We start from the raw sequence: 17064 nt of genomic DNA, 5'->3' as shown, positions 1-17064 counted from the left end.
AACTAGCTGAGCTGGGAGACAAGCGGTCAGCATGGGCAACGGGGCCAGCTAGACAAAACAACCCTAAAAAAATAAAACCGTGTGAGGGGATATGTGTAGACAGATACAATGGAGGTAGAGAGATTCCTGAAGTGAGTGGAGAATCAAAACTTGCAAGCATTCATTCATAAACATTTTGGTTCATTCCATCCTTCTACAAACCGTATGGGGGAGGTAGGTACTATTACCAATCGGTTTTACAGATTAGGAAATAGGTGGGCGGTGGTGGCATAAACCTTTAATCCCAGCACTAATAGGAGACAGAGGCAGTCGGATCTTTATGAATTCGAGGCCAGTCTGGTCTGTAGAGCGTGTTTCAGGGCAGCTAAGGCTACTCAGAGAAGCCCTGTCTCGAAAAACAAAACAAGCAAACAAAAAAATGAAACAGGCTCTGAGCAGTTACAGTTTTCTAAAGTCACACAGCCCAAAAGCGCGGTTCGGTCCCGGAGAGCCCGGGAGCACGAGGCCTAGCGCCTTCCAGGTCATGCAGTCCGCCAGCAGCCTAAGCCAATCAGCATTGAGTAAGGGGGCAGGCCTAGAGGACCTCGACGGCAATCCATGGGGGGGCGGGGACAAGAGGTAAGGCTGGGCGGGGCTATAACTGTCACTCTCGGTGCCTCGTGCCTCTCTTGGGAACCTGAGGCGAGAGGCGTGGCGTGTGGGTTGCGCATGCGTGCGTCGTGCCTGTTGGCTTAACACGCGCTCAAGGGCCGGAAGAGCGCGAACAGCTTCGACGCCTGGGTCTCTCTACAGCAAAGAAGCCATTGCTCTCCACAGCTACGTGGAGGCCAGGGCGGGGTTCGTTAGGAGAGAAGAGGGTGAGGCACCCCTCCCCCACCAACCATACCCACCTCTTCAGCCTCCTTGGCCCACCTCAGCTGAGTTGACCACCCCTCCCCCGCCTTAGGCCTCCCCTCAGGAGTAGCCCCCCCAACTCTGAAGGCTCTTGGGAATTAAGTCCCGCCCGAAGCTGGCCCTTCCACTTCTCTGGGTGCCCCCTCTCCTGGCTTATGTTTTATTTTGAATTCTTTGAGACGAGGTTTCATGCAGCCGGCAAACTTATTATGAAGTTGAGGATGACCATGAGCGCCTGGTCTTCCCGTCTCCACTTTGTAAAATTTGCAATTACAGACCTTCCTTCACCACCATGCAGGCTCCTCTTTCCTGCCCTCATTTACTATTTCTGTTTCCTGTGTCTTGGTGTATCTTCCCAAATCGTGGATTTCCTCTCTGTCCCAAATCTTATTCACGATTTTGCTCCCATCTTCCATTTTTTTTTTGGTGTGTTGTTGGTTTTGAGACACTTATCTGACTGTGTAGTCTTAGCTAGCTTCAAATACATGATTCTCCTGCCTCAGTATCCCAAGGGGGGATGGATATAGGCAGGGGGCTCCTTGCCTGGCTCATCTTCCATCTTTTATTTATTTATTTTGCTTTTTTCATTTATTGGCTTGTTTTTTTGAGACAGGGTTTCTCTGTGTAGTCCTTCCTGGCTTTCCTGGAACTCGCTCTGTAGACCAGTCTGGTCTCGAACTCAGAGGGATCTGCGAATATACAGAAAGACGGTTACAGTACTGGCCATTGAGCATAGGAACCTAGGTCCTTGCAATTGTTAAGCAACTACTCTATCACTGAGCTATATTCCCAGCTTTTATTTTTTTTTCAGTGCTCAGAGCTTTATGTGTGCATACCCAGATTTTTTTCTTTGAAGATTTAAGTTTTGTGCATGCGTGTGGTGTTTGAGTGTGTGTGTTGTCCGTGTGAGAGTATGGGGAATGTGACTGTAGATGCCTGCAAAAGCCAGAAGACATCAGATTCCCCGGAGCTAAAGTTAGGCTGTATGGCTCATCTGAGATGGATGCTGGGAAATGAGCTGGGAACTGAGTTTAGTCCTTTGAAAGAGCACTGAGTGCTTTTAACTACTGAGCCAGCTTTACAACCCCTAAGATACAGGCCTTTTAATTTTTTTTTTTTTTTTTTTTGAAACAGGGTTTCTCTGTAGCTTTGCAGCCTGTCCTGGAACTAACTCTTGTAGACCAGGCTGGTCTCGAACTCACAGAGATCTGCCTGCCTTTGCCTCCTGAGTACTGGAATTAAAAGCGCACACGATCACAGCCCGGCTCAAAATTTTTATTTTTAAATAGGATCTGTGTTACTTAGGTTGGTTTTGAATTCACTCTGTAGCCCAGGCAGGCCTTAACCTTTTTTTTTATTTTTTAAAAATATTAGTTTTTATTTTTCAAATGTTGGTATTTTGCCTGCATGTATGTCCAGATCATGGAGTTACAGACAGTTGTGAGCTGTCATGTAGGTGCTGGGAATTGAACCCTAATCCACTGGAAGAACAGTCAGCACTCCTAATCATTGAGCCATCTTTCCAGTCTGGCCTTAAACTTTTGATTCTTCTGCTTTAGCCTTCTTGAACAGATGGGATTAGAGGCCTGCAAACCGGGCCTGGCCATCATCTTTTAAATATTTTTCATGTTGTTATTCCCTGTTCCCTTATCCCCATCTTCTAATCTCTTTTCCTATTAGCTATCCCTACTTGTACTTCATTTTGGACTCCCTTCTATGCCAGGCCTTTTCCAATGGCTCTCTGTCCACTTCTTTTTCTCATCTCTCTAAATAGTATTCTTTCTTTGCCCTGACCATCTGTTCCCACTTAGCTACTGTTCTTGATTTATCTGCATCTGATGACCACCTTGCCTTCTAGGGCATCATGGACTCTCGGAAACCAGTCCCTCAGTCTTTCCAGCAGCTTGAGAAACCTGGTCGTATCCGCCGTCGCAAAACTAGGAGGGAACGAAACAAGGCCCTAGTGAGCAGCCATCGGCCACTGGCTCATCAGGATCCTCTGATGTCTAGTCGGGATCCATCTGCAATCCTCCAGGATCCTGGGGCCTCTGCAGCCCCCAAGCTTGTGGTCATAACTCAAGGCAGGTTGAGCCGGGAGCACCGGGGTCTCTTCAATCATGAAGTGAAATCCCTGGATGTGGCCCGGTTGCTTAACAGTGGCTCCTTGGAACCATGTACCCCCCTGCCATCCACCAAGTCTTCCTGTAGCCCTGTCAGAGTCCAAGAACCAGCCTTACAGTCAAGAGGCAAGGAGAACCAGGTACCCGGAGGCTCAGGCTCGGGCCCACCAAGTTCCCCAGAACTCCCTGTGTTGGGAAAACTGCTGGAGGAACTTCAGTGCCAGCTGATTCTGCCCCAGGCCTTTCCCAGGAGGAACCTAGTGCAGGAGTCCAGAGATGCCATAATAAGAACCTTGCAAGGCTGCCATGGCTGTGTGCCTGATCTTGCCCTGGTGCTCCGAGGTTGCCAGTCACCCTTGCCTGGTGAGTCCACTTCCTGTTCCCTTGCCTCCCCTTTCACTTTTCTATAGTCCAACTGATCTCCATGCTTCTTTCTTCTGTGCCAGAGACGAAGCCCAGGGCACCTGAGAGACAGAGGACAACATCGTCTGGTGTCCACGTTCCTGAGCATGCTCCAAGGGAGGGGAGGCAAAGGACTCAACAGGGGGCAAAGAACCTTAACTTCGCCATGCCTCATCTATGTGGCAGTGGCAGCACCGCTTCACACAGGGCCAGCCTAGTGCCCCCTACAGATCACCAACTGCCATTCTTGCCCTCGGTGTCTTCACCATCTGGGGCAGCTTGGGGTCCCCCAACAGCTTTTGATATGCTGAAAAGCATCTGGCTCATAGCCACACCACCCCATCCTCAGCCCTGGGATGCCTGCCCACCTCAGCCCCTGCCTCAGCCACCATCACCCTTGTTGCCCCGAACATCTGCCTTGGACTGGAGCCCTGACCCTCCTGGCCCACTACTCAGCCTTTCCTGGGTGGTGACTCAGAGAAGTCCAGAGGCTTGGTCCTTCCCCCCAATGAAACTCTACTGAGGGAGACTCTGGGTTAGGCTGGGGAGGCAGGGATTCCATTCTCCCAATCACCTCAATAAAACACCTTCTTGCTCCTCTTGATTTTCAGTGAGTGGCTGTCTCAGGAAAGCAGATTTGGTTTTGTTTGGTTTGGCTTGGTTTTGTTTTGTTTTCTGAGACAAGGTTTCCCTGTATAGCCCAGGCTGTCCTGGAACTCAGAGATCCCCCTGCCTCTGCATCTGGAGTGAGAGTAGTTTTCTTTAGCTCTGAATTCTAAGGTCAAGATGGAGAGCATGCCACTTGTTACCTTGCTGGAGTCTGAGGGACCAGCAGGAGGGGTGAAGATGGGAGGACTAAGAGTTCACAACTACCCTTCGTTTCAACCAACCTGGACTCTGAGTCCAATAAACCCCAACAAAACAAAAGATAGCAACTCTCCCCTCTAATGCATACACAGTAAGTTAATAATCATCCCAAGTGGTTACGGGGTAAAGATCTCACACAAAGTTTTCCCCTCTGCCCATGTGTGTGAGTTTGTGTATGGTTTGTTTGTTGTGGGTTTGTTTGTTTGTTTGAGACAATCTTCCTAGGGTAGCCCCAGCTGACCTGTAACTTGCTATGTAGACCACTGGCTTAGAAATTGGGGCAATCCACCTCCATCTCCCAAGTGCTGGCATTAATTGCTTGTGCCACATCTCACCCCAGGGATTGTATTTATTTTCCATTTGGGGAGTGTAATTTAGGACCTAGCACATGCTAGGCAAGCATACCACCACTGAGCTCCATCCCTAGCCAGAAAACTTTTTTTTGTGGCTCAGTGTTTTTAAACATATTCTCACTATGTGGCCCTGCATAGACAAGTCTGGCTTTGAACTCACAGAGTTGCCTGTCTCTGGTTCCCAAGTACAGGGTTAAAGGTGTGTGCCACCACGTCTGGCCAGAAAGCTTTTTAAATGGTATTTTGAGCAGCCCTGAATTTTCTACAGTGGAGGGTGAAGGATGCAGCTAGGAATGTTGGAGTCTGAGAAGAAGAATCAAATTGGGGTCTGATGCTGGAAGGGCTCTCAATTGCCCTATGGAAAACTATAGGATTAATAGCAGCTTGGGAGGGACAAGGAAACTATACTGGAAGATAAGGGGTCCACTGTCTTGGCCTAGGTCTTCTGGTGGGGAAATGACAAAGATTTTCACCCCAGCAGTGGGAGTACTAGCTCCTGGTTTTCTCACACTGCTGTCTCACGGTGGCAGCTAGGGTTCACACCCTAGGGGTGGGGCAGGCAGTCAGGAATGGTTGCTTTACCGTGTGTGTGTGTGTGTGTGTGTGTGTGTGTGTGTGTGTGTCCCAGAACAACATCTGAGTCTCTGTGGGTCTAGTGTGCACTTGACAGGGTTTGTCGAATCTAGGGAATGGGTAATAATAGAATAATTTGGGGTCTAATTTGGGCGGAAAAAGTTAGGACGAAGTTCAGTTTTCTGGGTTGTGGGCATCCTGGAGTCTGCAGTCAGGAGTAGGCCCTGTTTGTAGGAATGAGTTCAGTTTAGGACGCACGCATCTAGAGGTAACTTTGAGACGCCTGTAGAAGAGGATCAGAGCTGGGGCAAGGTGAATGGGAATGGGCCGAGAGAATGGGAAAGGTTCTCTCTCGGGTGGGAAGGGTAGGAGCTGGTTTGGGCTCATCCAGGGGGTGGGCAGAGACCGCGGAGTCCGGCGGCCCCTTTAATCGGGGGCGCGCGCTGGCCAGCCAGCGCGCTCTCGCCGCCGTCACTGGGCTGGAGCGGGAGCCTGAGCTGAGCCGAGCCGACCAGAGCGGGAGGAATGGAGCCTTCGCGCGCGCCCGCGCTGCGCCGCCTGCTGCCGCCGCTGCTGCTCCTGCTGCTGCCACTGTCCCCCCGCGCCCGGGCCAAGTACGTGCGGGGCAATCTTAGCTCCAAGGAGGTAAGCACATTGAACCATTCATTCCCTAGCGTTCCTGGGCCCGCGGGACCTAAGAGGGGAGGATACCGCCCCGCCCCCTGCGCCCCTCCCGGGTCGGGGCCTGGATGATGGGGGTACTGGGCTAGGGCGGGGGCTGCGGGCGGCATTGTGGTTGTCGAGGTCAAGCTAGGTGGGGAGGGGTCGGTTGCGAGAGTTACAGGGAGCAGAGCTGCACCGTCGTGGTGCTGAAGGGACAGCACCCCTCACTCCACCAAGTGGAGGTCGCCTGGCCTGCTCAGGACCAGCAGGGAAGGTTTGGAAGATTCCCCAGGATAGCATGGTCTGTGGGACCACCTTGGCGTGTGTGTGTGTGTGTGTGTGTGTGTGTGTGTGTGTGTGTGTGTGTGTGTGTGAGAGAGAGAGAGAGAGAGAGAGAGAGAGAGAGAGAGAGAGAGAGAGAGAGAGAGACTGGGGAATGCAGCTGAGAAAGAATGCAGGACAGATGGTGGCAGAGATGTGCACCTGGCCATCCATGGTCTTCTCTAGTGTCTGGAAGATGGGGAGGAGGAGGGAAGGAAACTTGAGGGACACCTGAGAGAAAAAAACAGGGGAGCAGGAATTTGGACACACAGCAAATGAATCTGGAAAGAATTCTGGAGGTGACTTAGCCACCTTGTGGTATTTGGGAATCCAAACGGCCTTAGGTAGGGAAGAAAAGTTGAGGGTCGGTGGATGGGGTCGAGCTGAATTCTTGAAGAACTTGGCTCTCACTGGGTCTTTTTGCCAGGACTGGGTGTTCCTGACAAGATTTTGTTTCCTCTCCGATTATGGCCGACTGGACTTCCGATTCCGATACCCTGAGGTGAGTCTCCCTAGCCACACTCCAAGCTGAAGCTGGACTCTACCTTGGCCCTCCAAGGCAAAAGCTGTCCAGCTTCCTGTAAAGACCCCCAACTGCCAAATCTCTTGGTCTTCAGGCCAAGTGCTGCCAGAACATCCTCCTCTATTTCGATGATCCATCCCAGTGGCCAGCCGTGTACAAGGCAAGGGACAAGGTGAGGGCTGTGAAGAGTGGGGGGGATGACAGAAGGCCGTGGCCATTCAGAGGGTGACCATGTCCCTGCCTTGCCCCAGGACTGCTTGGCTAAGGAGTCTGTGATCAGGCCCGAGAACAACCAGGTCATCAATCTCACCACCCAGTATGCCTGGTCAGGCTGTCAGGTGCGGTGCTAAAGGCTGGGGTGGGGAGTGCCTGGTGGCACCAAGGACAAGGCTTCAGCCTTCTGGCTTCTCCCCAGGTGGTGTCAGAGGAGGGAACTCGCTACCTGAGCTGCTCCAGTGGCCGCAGCTTCCGTTCTGTGCGTGAAAGATGGTGGTATATAGCACTCAGCAAGTGTGGGGTAAGGGGCTAGGGCAGCCATCTATCTATCTTTTCTCCTCTCTCCCTTCACTACCGGCCCAGAGCCCTTCTCAGGCCTCTCCACTGCCCACAGGGAGACGGACTGCAGCTGGAGTATGAGATGGTCCTTACCAATGGCAAGTCCTTCTGGACACGGCACTTTTCAGCAGATGAATTCGGTGAGCAGCTATTGGAGGAACTGGACAGATGAAAACAAGGAGCAGGTAGAGATGTCCACTCAAAAAGCCTTCTCCTGTCCCTTCCACTGAATCCTAGGGATCCTGGAGACAGATGTGACCTTTCTTCTCATCTTCACCCTCATCTTCATCCTCTCTTGTTACTTTGGATGTGAGTACAACGTATGTGGTGGGAGGGCTAAGAGGAGTGGGAGAAGCCGGGCGGTGGTGGCACACACCCTTAATCCCAGCATTCGGGAGGCAGAGGCAGGCAGATCTCTGTGAGTTCAAGACCAGCCTGGCCTACAGAGCGAGTTCCAGGATAGCCAGAGCTATACAGAGGAACCCTGGTTCAAAACAAAACAAAAAACAAGCAAGGAGAGAGGGGGGGGGTGAGGGGAGGCAGGAGAGCCAAGATAGGGAAATGCCCCTCCTCCATCTGTGTACATCCCCATTTCCTTCTTAGATTTGCTGAAAGGCCGACAGTTACTCCACACGACTTATAAAATGTTCATGGCTGCAGCAGGAGTGGAGGGTGAGGTTTGGAAGTACCCCAGATGTTGGGTTCTCTGAGAAGGCAGCCTTGGGAGGAGGGCATGGCCTCCTGGGCCTGAGGGAGGAGGACTTCCATCTGCACTTTTAGGTCTGAGGAAAGAGATGCTGTAATCTGGCGTTGGGTCTGAGGGAGGAGAGGCTGGGGCCACGGCTTCCATAGTTTTCTAGCAGGGTGCAGTAACAGATATTCCGGACTTCCGGTGGGAGTGGCAGAGGGTCAGACATTTGGATCATAGTGCTTGCGAATAATGATATCCCAAAGCTGTTTTTTGTCCTGTACCCCCCCCCCCCGGCCTCTCATCTCTCCCAGTCCTGAGCCTCCTGTTCTTTTGCATCTACTGGGGCCAGTATGCCACGGATGGCATTGGCAATGGGAGCCTGAAGATCTTGGGTGAGAATAGACTGGAGCCAAGGGAGGGCAGAAACCTCCTCGGGGTCTGCTGACCTTGCCGAGTCCATGCCGAGCCGTCTTCTCTTCCCTTCCCAGCCAAGCTGCTCTTCTCCTCCAGTTTCCTCATCTTCCTGCTCACACTCATCCTTCTGGGGAAGGGATTCACAGTGACACGGTGCCCGGGCAGGGATTGCTCAATGGGTGGCTGGGCTGGGGAGCAGGGCCTGGAGGTGGAGGTGGGGGGTGTGGCTGCTCCCTCTTCCCTGACAGCATCCATCCTGCTGTCTCCCCTCACGGCCTGCTTGCCAGAGGCCGCATCAGCCATTCGGGCTCCGTGAAGCTGTCCGTGTACATGACCCTGTACACCCTCACCCATGTGGTGCTGCTCACCTATGAGGCAGAAGTGAGTGTCCAAGGTTCTCGCCAGCCCCTCTCCTTGTTGCCCTGTCTCTTGCCCCTCCCCACAGAGCATCCTCTTCTCTCCCACTCTGCATTTCCGCCTTTCCATCTGTTTTTCAGTGATTCCTCCCTCTGGTTAGCTTTCCTCCTCCTCCTCTCTGTCTATCACAGTCAAGCTTCATGTTGAAGAGTCAGGGACCTAACTTTATTTAGGCTCCCCTACTTAATAGCTGGCCATTCCCACCCCTACTTAGGGGCCTGTTTCCTCCTGTGAAAAGTTAGGGGTATCTTAACCACATTCAGGGCTCTTTAGAGGCTTTATGCCACCTGTGTGGGGGTGACAATGGGGCCTCCTTCACTGTGTCAGTGGAGTTATTGTATTTAGCCCCATGGTGAGCATGCGTAGTTGCTGTAGGTTCCTTATGTATCTATGTAGGATTCTAACCACATCCCTAGTTGCCCTTGTCTCTATCCCTGGGGTAGGATTCGGGGTCAGAGGCCAGGGCTATGACAAACCCTGTCTATGGGTTCAGTTCTTTGATCCAGGCCAGGTACTGTACACATACGAATCTCCAGCTGGTTACGGGCTCATCGGGCTGCAGGTGGCAGCCTATGTGTGGTTCTGCTATGCTGTGCTGGTGTCCCTTCGTCACTTTCCTGAGAAGCAGCCCTTTTATGTGCCCTTCTTTGCTGCCTACACTCTCTGGTGAGACATGGTGGGGGACCCCAACCTGCCTCTCCCCACAACCGAAAGCATTCTCAGGAAGGAAAAGGGGCTTTCGAGAGAAGTGGTTGGAGCAGGACAGTGGTGGTGCATGCCTTTAGTCCCAGCACCGGGGAGGCAGAGGCAGGAGAATCTCTGAGTAAGTTCCAGGACAGTCAGAGCTACACAGAGAAACCCTGTTTCCAGGGGTGGGTGAAGTTTCCTTGAAGATCTAGAAAAAAAGTTACTCTCCCAAAATAAAATAGTGAGGAAGTGTTTTAAAAAGTCAAGCTGGGTGGTGTCGCAGCACACACTTTACTCCCAGCACTGAGGGGCCGGAGGAGGGCAAGGCAGACAGATCTCTGTGAGTTCAAGGCCAGAGTTAGTTCTAGGACAGCCACGGCTACACAAAGAAACCCTGTCTCAACCCTCCAACCCCCAGAAAAGAAAAAGCAAGCAAACAAACAAAGTAATAAAGTCTTTCACTGAGCTGGGCATGCTGGCTCATGCCTTCAGTCATACTATTGGAGAGGCAAAGGCTGGAGGATCAGGAGTTCAAGTCCAGCTTAAGCTACATCAGACTCTTTGATTTTCGAGACAGGGTTTCTTGGTGTAACCTGGCTATCTTGGAACTCACTTTGTAGACCAGGTAATCTCAAACTCACAGAGATCTGCCTGCCTCTGCCTCTCGAGTGCTAGGATTAAAGGCATGAGCCACCATTGTCTGACAAACCATAAATATTTCACAAATAACTTTTTGCTGGACGGTGGTGGCACAGGCCTTTAATCCCAGCCCTTGGGAGGCAGAGGCAGGTGTATCTCTGAGTTTGAGGCCAACTGGGGTCTACAAGAGCTAGTTCCAGGACAGCTAGGGTTGTCTCAACAAAAGACAAACAAACAAACAACAAGAACAAAAAGAATTTGTCATATTGCTTCATAAGACAAGGTTGTCACCAGAATCCCCTTCAGAAGGTTATCTTGAGCATTTGAAAATACATGAAGATTTAGTGTCTGTCACACAGTAAGTGTTCAATAAAAATTCACCTAATAGCTATACATGCCAGAACTTGGAAGGTGGAGGCAGGAAGATCAGGAGTTCAAAGCTAAACTCACCTACATAGCAGTTCAAGGCTAGCCGAGGCTATAGAAGACCCTATGTCAAAAACCTCAGCACTTTTGGGAGGTAGGTGGTGGTGCGAAACTTTTGATCCAAGCACTCGGGAGGCAGAGGCAGAAAGATCTCTGAGTTCGAGGCCAGCTTGGTCTACAGAGTGAGTTCCAAGACATCCAGGGCTACACAGAGAAACCCTGTCTCAGAAAACAAAACAAAGAGGTGGAAAAAGCTCAGCAGTTTAGAGTGTTTGTTGCTTTTCTAGAGGGTCAGGTTGGTTTTCAGTAACCACACAAGGCTGCTCACAATGGCCTATAACTCCAGCTTCACATCCTATGCCCTCTGAAGGCCTCTGAAGGCCTCTGAAGGCCCTTGCACACTGTGGCACACACACAAGAAATAAGAAATTTTTAAAATAAAAGTTCAAACAAAAATCAAAAAACCCCTAAAACAAACAAAAACCTCAGTTACTATTGTTCAACAATGTTAATGTAAAGAGGGCAGATTCCAACCCAGACTGGGTGCAGATCGCAGCTCTGAAATGTCCGAGCTGTTTGATCTCAGACAAGGCCTTTGCCTTCTCATCTGCTATTGGAAACGGAAACCTTACTTGTTTCCTGGACCTAGCGTAAGAGTTAAATGAGCTCTTATATATAAAATGTTTGGAAACATACAAAAGTCCTTGATTGCTACTGTTACTAACTCAACCACAGGATATCTATGGATGTCCTACCAGATGCCGGGGTTGGGCTGGCGTGGCACTGAGAGAAATTCAGCCTAGACTTTGTCCACTGGAATTTCAACATCTGGCTTTCAAAAGCTACTCTGGCCATTCTCTAGTTTGGGATCTCTTGGTGCCTGTGAATGATGGCAGGGGAGGTGGGGACATGGGTGGGGGGCACTGGTAGCTATCCACTCTAACCCTCCCTACAGGTTCTTTGCTGTCCCTGTCATGGCCCTGATCGCCAATTTTGGGATCCCGAAGTGGGCCCGAGAGAAGATCGTCAACGGCATCCAGCTGGGGATCCACTTGTATGCCCACGGCGTGTTTCTGGTGAGAACGGCTATCGGAGTGGGTCCACTTGTATGCCCACGGCGTGTTTCTGGTGAGAACGGCTATCGGAGTGTGTCCACTTGTATGCCCACGCGTGTTTCTGGTGAGAGTGGCTATTGGAGTGGGTCCACTTGTATGCCCACGGCATGTTTCTGGTGAGAACGGCTATCAGAGTGGGTCCACTTGTATGCCCATGGCGTGTTTCTGGTGAAAACAGATATCGAAGTGGGGTGGGAACTGAACGCCGAATGATGTGCGAGACCTGGAAGGCCTGTCCTGTTTTTATTTTTTGAGATGGGCTTGCTATGAAATACAGTCAGTCTTGCAACTAGGAGCCTCAGTTTCTTGAGTGCTGGGATTACAGGCCTGTGGCACCACTGTTGGTCTACCTCCCTTGCATTTATTCCGTAGTCACTGGAAGGCACTCTCTGCCTGCTGGGTACACCACCATGTCCCCCAGAACCCTCCTTCCCTGTCCTTTCTCCTGACGTCTTCACACACACCCTTTTTGCCCCTCTTTTTTCCTTGACTCTGTGTCCCCAGGCTTTAATGTTTCTGTTTGTGCCATCACTACCCACCCAAAGCCCTTGGTGTCTTCCCTGCTTTCTCTCCCTTCCCCATCCTTCCAGCTAGACAGGACAGGCTGGGACTCTTGGGAGCCTAGGTCTAACCAGTGTTTACACCAGACTTAGGCATGAAGATCTTAGCCTTATCTGTTAGTTAGGTTTTTGTTTTGTTTTTGCTGTTTTTTCGAGTCATGGTTCCTGGAACCAGTTCTGTAGATCTGGTTGGCCGCAAACTCAGAGATCCACCTGCCTCTGCCTCCCGAGCTCTGGGATTAAAGCTGTGTGCCACCACCGCTAGGCTTGTTTTTAGCTGTTATTTGTCCTAATTCACATCCTATCTCCTTTTCTTGATGACATTTCTCATATTCACTTATTTAGTAGTTTGTGTGTGCATGAAAGGTTGTTTTTTCAGACAGGTGCTCACTAGGTTGTCCTGGCTGACTGGGAACTCGCTGTATAGACCAGGCTAACCTAGAATTCAGAGATTTGCCTGCCTTTGCCTACTGAATGTGGGTATCAAAGTTGTGTGCCACCACACCTGGTCGGAGGTTTATTATTATTATTATTATTTTTTGAGACAGAGTTTCTCTGTGTAGCCCTGGCTGTCCTGGAACTCACTCTATAGGCCAGGCTGGCCTCCAACTCACAGAGATCCTCCTGCCTCTGCCTCCTGAGTGCTAGGATTAAAGGCATGCACCACCATTGCCCGGCTGGAGATTTATTTTTTAAGATAGTCTCACTGTGTAGCTCAGGCTGGTCCCAAGTTTGCGTTAATTCTCCTCCTTTGGTCTTTTGAGTGCTGAAGTTAGGGTTACACATTTGTATCACTGCACGTGGCTCACAGTATTAATACATGCACCCATCAGTTATGCCTGGGCACGTGTTTCCAACCAGTCTGCTTCTCTTTCTTTTCTGTTTTCTTTCCTTCCTTCTTTTCCCCATTCCTCCTTCCAAACCCCACCCCCTTTTTGTAACAGAATCTTGCTGTGTAGCCCTGACTGCCCTTGGCATCACAACAATCCTCTTGTCCTGGCCTTCTGAGTTCAAGATTACAGGCCTTCGCCAGCATGCCAGGCTCTAGCCTGATTCTTGCTAGAAATATCCATATGGATTTCTTTTCTGGCTTTCTTGTTCAGTTGCTGGACAGCCCAGGAGTCATCATATACAGAGGGTAGAAGTTGAGCTCTGTAAAAGGAGATGGTTTGCTGGGGTTTCATGGCCTTTGGTAGCAGAATGTGCACTTTGAATCCTGTTCTTCTCTGGCAGATAGGTCACATGTGGGGGATAGCACCCAAGCAGAAATAGGCATTGTTAAATTTGGTGTGATAGCACATGCTTGTAATCTCAGAACTTGGAGAATTAGAGGCAGGAGGATCAGGAGTTCAAGGTCACCCTCCTACAGAAATAACAGCTGAAAAAATAATATAGAAAAATATAATTTTTGAAGTTAGCCTGGGCTATATGAGACCGTGTCTCAAAAGAAAACAAAACGAAATAAACAAACAGGTACCCTTGAGGGTTCTAGCTTTAACCCTGGGGACCTACCATTTACAACACACTCAACTCCAGGGAAGGAATCAGGTCCACCATCCTCCACCTCAGGACATAGTGTAAATGCAGACTCACTCACCTTCCCTGGGGAGTGTACCTTGAGGTACAGCAGAAAGTCAGAAAGGGCTAGAAAGAAACACTGAGAACCCACCACGCAGGAGGCTCCACACCAGTGGTTTGCATTTCTGCCCTCTCATCTTTCCAGATAGGCACTGTAATCTTGGTGGCTGGTGAGGCTCAGTTTAATCAACATGCCCCAGATCCACACTTAGCAAGGGATGGAGCCAAGAGCAGCGACACTGGCTCGGAACACAAGACAAGTGCTCTTGCTGTCATTTCACCACAGTCGGCTAGCTTCCTTCTGAAACGTGTGCAGCTTAGCTCAGCACCGCTGCAGCTCTGGCTCCCCACAGCTCACGCTGTCCAGCGCAGCCTCAGTGAGGTTGAGTATGGCGTCAGAGACAGATCTAGAAGCATCACCAGTATCTTGGAAAAATCCAGCCAGTATTTATTGAGAGCTAGGCACTGCTCTAGATTCAGTTTGGGATTTAACAGGGATTAGAAAAGTCAAGGTCTGAGCTAACTGTGGTGGTAAATGCTTATAATGGAAGCACTTGGCCGAGGCAGGAGGATGGTATTGTAGACTGTCTCCAAAGAGGAAGGAAAAAGTCAATTCCTGCTTTTAAGGAGGTGATATTCTGAAGAGCCTATGAACTGATGTTTAATTGAACTTCCTGTGTTTATGGACATATTCTAAGGCTGGGCATGGTGCCGAACAACCATAATCCAATTCTAGAAGGGTGTGTGTGTGTGGGGGGGGAGATTAGGCGTTTGGGAGGGGGTATACGCAGCAAGTCTCAGGCCAGCCTGGACTACATGAGACCCTCTCAAAAACAAGACACCCAAAAGAATGGTAGTTTTTTTCTATGCTCTCCAATAAGGTGCCTAAGGAGCACTTGAACGTAGGCAAAATAGCATAACAGAGAAACAACTTTACATTTATCTTGATTCCATTTAAGCCATATGTAGCTAGTGGCTATTGTACTGGACAGCACAGGATACTGTCCTTAACCCATGACCTCGTCAGACCTAGTAGTCAGGATTGTGATGGAGGGCACACCCAGCAAAGTAATTAGAGGTGTGTTGAGGGGAAAGGTCAAAATGCAGATAGACACCCCACTGGTGCCTCCTGCAGTCTGAGGTTCAGGAGTCACACAGAGAGGTCAAGTGGAGGGCAATCATCTAGTTCTCTAAACTTTATGGGGCCTGGACACCGCTTCTCAAACCTGTCTTCTTTCTCTCAGATCATGACTCGCCCATCCGCGGCCAACAAGAACTTCCCATACCACGTGCGAACTTCGCAGATCGCCTCGGCTGGGGTGCCTGGACCCGGAGGGAGTCAATCTGCAGATAAGGCGTTCCCGCAGCACGTCTATGGAAACGTGACGTTCATCAGCGACTCGGTGCCCAACTTCACGGAGCTCTTCTCCATCCCCCCGCCCACCTCCTCTGTAAGCCCCGCAGCCCCGGCGCCCGAGGAGCTGCTGGCGCCGCCCCTGGAGTACCTGACCCCGCTCCCCGCCCCGCCGCCGCCCCCTGCACCCTGGCGCCTGAGCCCACCCCTGGCCTTCCGCACTCCCCGTGCCCCTACACCCCGACTCGACCGTCCCCCGGCGCCCGCGCCCACCCTACCCGACTGGGTTCTGGCGCTGTTGCGCACGCCCCCGAGGACGCCCCGCGCCGTGCCCCCGCCGCCCGCCTTCCGAGGCTGGTCCCCATCTCCCCCACCGCCGCCAGAGTTTGCCCGGCGCACCCCGACGCCACCCCTTGAGTATATGGCCCCGCTGCCCAGGCGCCCAACCACCCACTCCTTCCCTGACTGACACGTGCGTCCATACTTGGGGTGGTGGGAGTCCTCTAGGGGGAGGGGGACGGGCCTTCGGGGCCGCATTTGCTCCCCCGAGGGTCCCAGGCGACCTCTGACCCTGACCCCCCATCCCAGGCCGGGAAGCAGGTGGAGGAGACAGCGGTGGCGGCGGCGGCGGCAGCTGCCCCGAGGGGCCGCGTGGTGACCACGGCGGAGCCGGGCGCAGCCTCCCCGCCCCCTTCCGCTCGGTACCCCAAGGCGGTCGACTCGGGCTGGGATGGCCCGATGCCGTCCTACCAGCCGCTCGTACCCCAGACGGCTGCGCCGCACACCGGCTTCACCGAATACTTCAGCATGCACACGGCCGGGGGCCCTGCACCCCCGGTCTGAGCATCCCTACCCTGCCCCTCCTCTGCCCCACGGGCGGCGCACCGGGCCCCGGCTGGGCTCCGGAACCCCTTCTTTTCCCGGCCCAAGGGCTCGGCCATGCCAGGTGCCCCACCCCTCACCCTTCCCTCACCCCGCACCCAGGTAGGGTGCGCTGTGTCCTGCCCCTTACCCTCTTGTGCCAAACGGTCCCGCGGGAGCCGCTCTCCGCGTCCCCTCCCTCAGCCCCTGCCCCGAACGGCTCCGGAATCTGGACTCCCGCTCTTCCGTGATCTCCGCCCCCCTGATCCCCTCCGAGACCTCTGACCCTGCTGGACTCCGGAACACCCGTGACGACCACCTGGACCCTGTCCGTGACTCTCCAGGACCCTGCGACCCTCGAGCCACTGTTCAGGGACGGATATTGTGAAGCTGGCCTCTACTTTGAAACCCTCTCTGGGTTTTGTGACCTCGGACCAGTGCTTTGTCCGTCCCTATGCCAGGGACCTTCCCATGGCCCTTGTCAGAAAGACGTTTTCTCTTCTTGCCAAATAAAGAGGATTCGTTGAGTTTTGTTGTTTTTTTTCTCTATAACATGGCTTCTTTTCCATCTTAATTTTTTTAAATAAAAGGCTTATTTATGAGTGTTTTCCCTGCATTTATGTCAGTGTACTATTTTGCGTACCTCGTGCAGGAAAAGGTCAGAAGAGGTCGTTGGATGCCCTAGTAGATAGTCGTGAAGCACTATGAAGGTGCTGGGAATGGAACCCAGATCCTCTGCATGAGCAACAAGTGCTGTAAACTGCTAAGTCGTCTCTCCAGCTTCTTTTATGTCTTGATGGTGCTTAGAAACATTTTAAGCCCCAGGGGTCTCAGTGCATTTTGAGTCTGGAAGCCCGAGCCTGCATAACCTGATATTTATGTTGATCCTGAATCTGGAGCACAGAAAATAACCGTCTAGCACAGCTTTCTACCGCTCCTTTATTTTTCAGCCTTCACTTTTACATCAGATATAGAGGCGCCCTCCAGTGGCACAAGCTTTGCTCAACCGCTGACTGGCAGTGTACTTTCTTTTAACGCGATTTGGGGTTAC

General features: G+C 51.7%; 2 protein-coding genes across 5 annotated transcripts; both read left to right on the top strand.

The window, feature by feature from the left end:
* The first annotated feature begins 2758 nt into the window (after positions 1-2758).
* On the top strand, positions 2759-3939 carry Prr19 (proline rich 19). Its single transcript, XM_050127048.1, has 2 exons — positions 2759-3377; positions 3461-3939. Exons 1-2 carry the CDS (start codon positions 2759-2761, stop codon positions 3937-3939), a joined length of 1098 nt encoding a protein of 365 aa, XP_049983005.1.
* A 1795-nt stretch (positions 3940-5734) lies between these two features.
* Positions 5735-16318, top strand: Tmem145 (transmembrane protein 145). Of its 4 annotated transcripts, none has more exons than XM_050127139.1 (15): positions 5735-5854; positions 6621-6695; positions 6811-6888; positions 6968-7054; positions 7132-7191; positions 7327-7411; positions 7509-7580; positions 7875-7943; positions 8274-8354; positions 8451-8529; positions 8664-8757; positions 9287-9459; positions 11501-11621; positions 15043-15249; positions 16218-16318. In XM_050127139.1, the coding sequence occupies exons 1-15, from the start codon at positions 5735-5737 to the stop codon at positions 16296-16298; spliced, it is 1482 nt and encodes a 493-aa protein (XP_049983096.1). In that variant the 3' UTR covers positions 16299-16318. The 4 variants fall into 4 exon arrangements, with proteins under 4 accessions (XP_049983096.1, XP_049983095.1, XP_049983094.1 ...); XM_050127138.1 differs by lacking the exon at positions 16218-16318 and adding an exon at positions 15741-16172 and having other exon boundaries at positions 7132-7233; XM_050127137.1 differs by lacking the exon at positions 16218-16318 and adding an exon at positions 15741-15870 and having other exon boundaries at positions 7132-7233; positions 15043-15624.
* Positions 16319-17064: the final 746 nt, after the last annotated feature.

Source organism: Alexandromys fortis, unplaced genomic scaffold (genome assembly GCF_014885135.2).
Source record: "Alexandromys fortis isolate MF-2015 unplaced genomic scaffold, M_Fortis_MF-2015_v1.1 scaffold_262, whole genome shotgun sequence".
NCBI lineage: Eukaryota > Metazoa > Chordata > Mammalia > Rodentia > Cricetidae > Alexandromys > Alexandromys fortis.
Note: the sequence above shows the minus strand (reverse complement) of the source record. Positions and strands in the feature narration are given on the sequence as shown.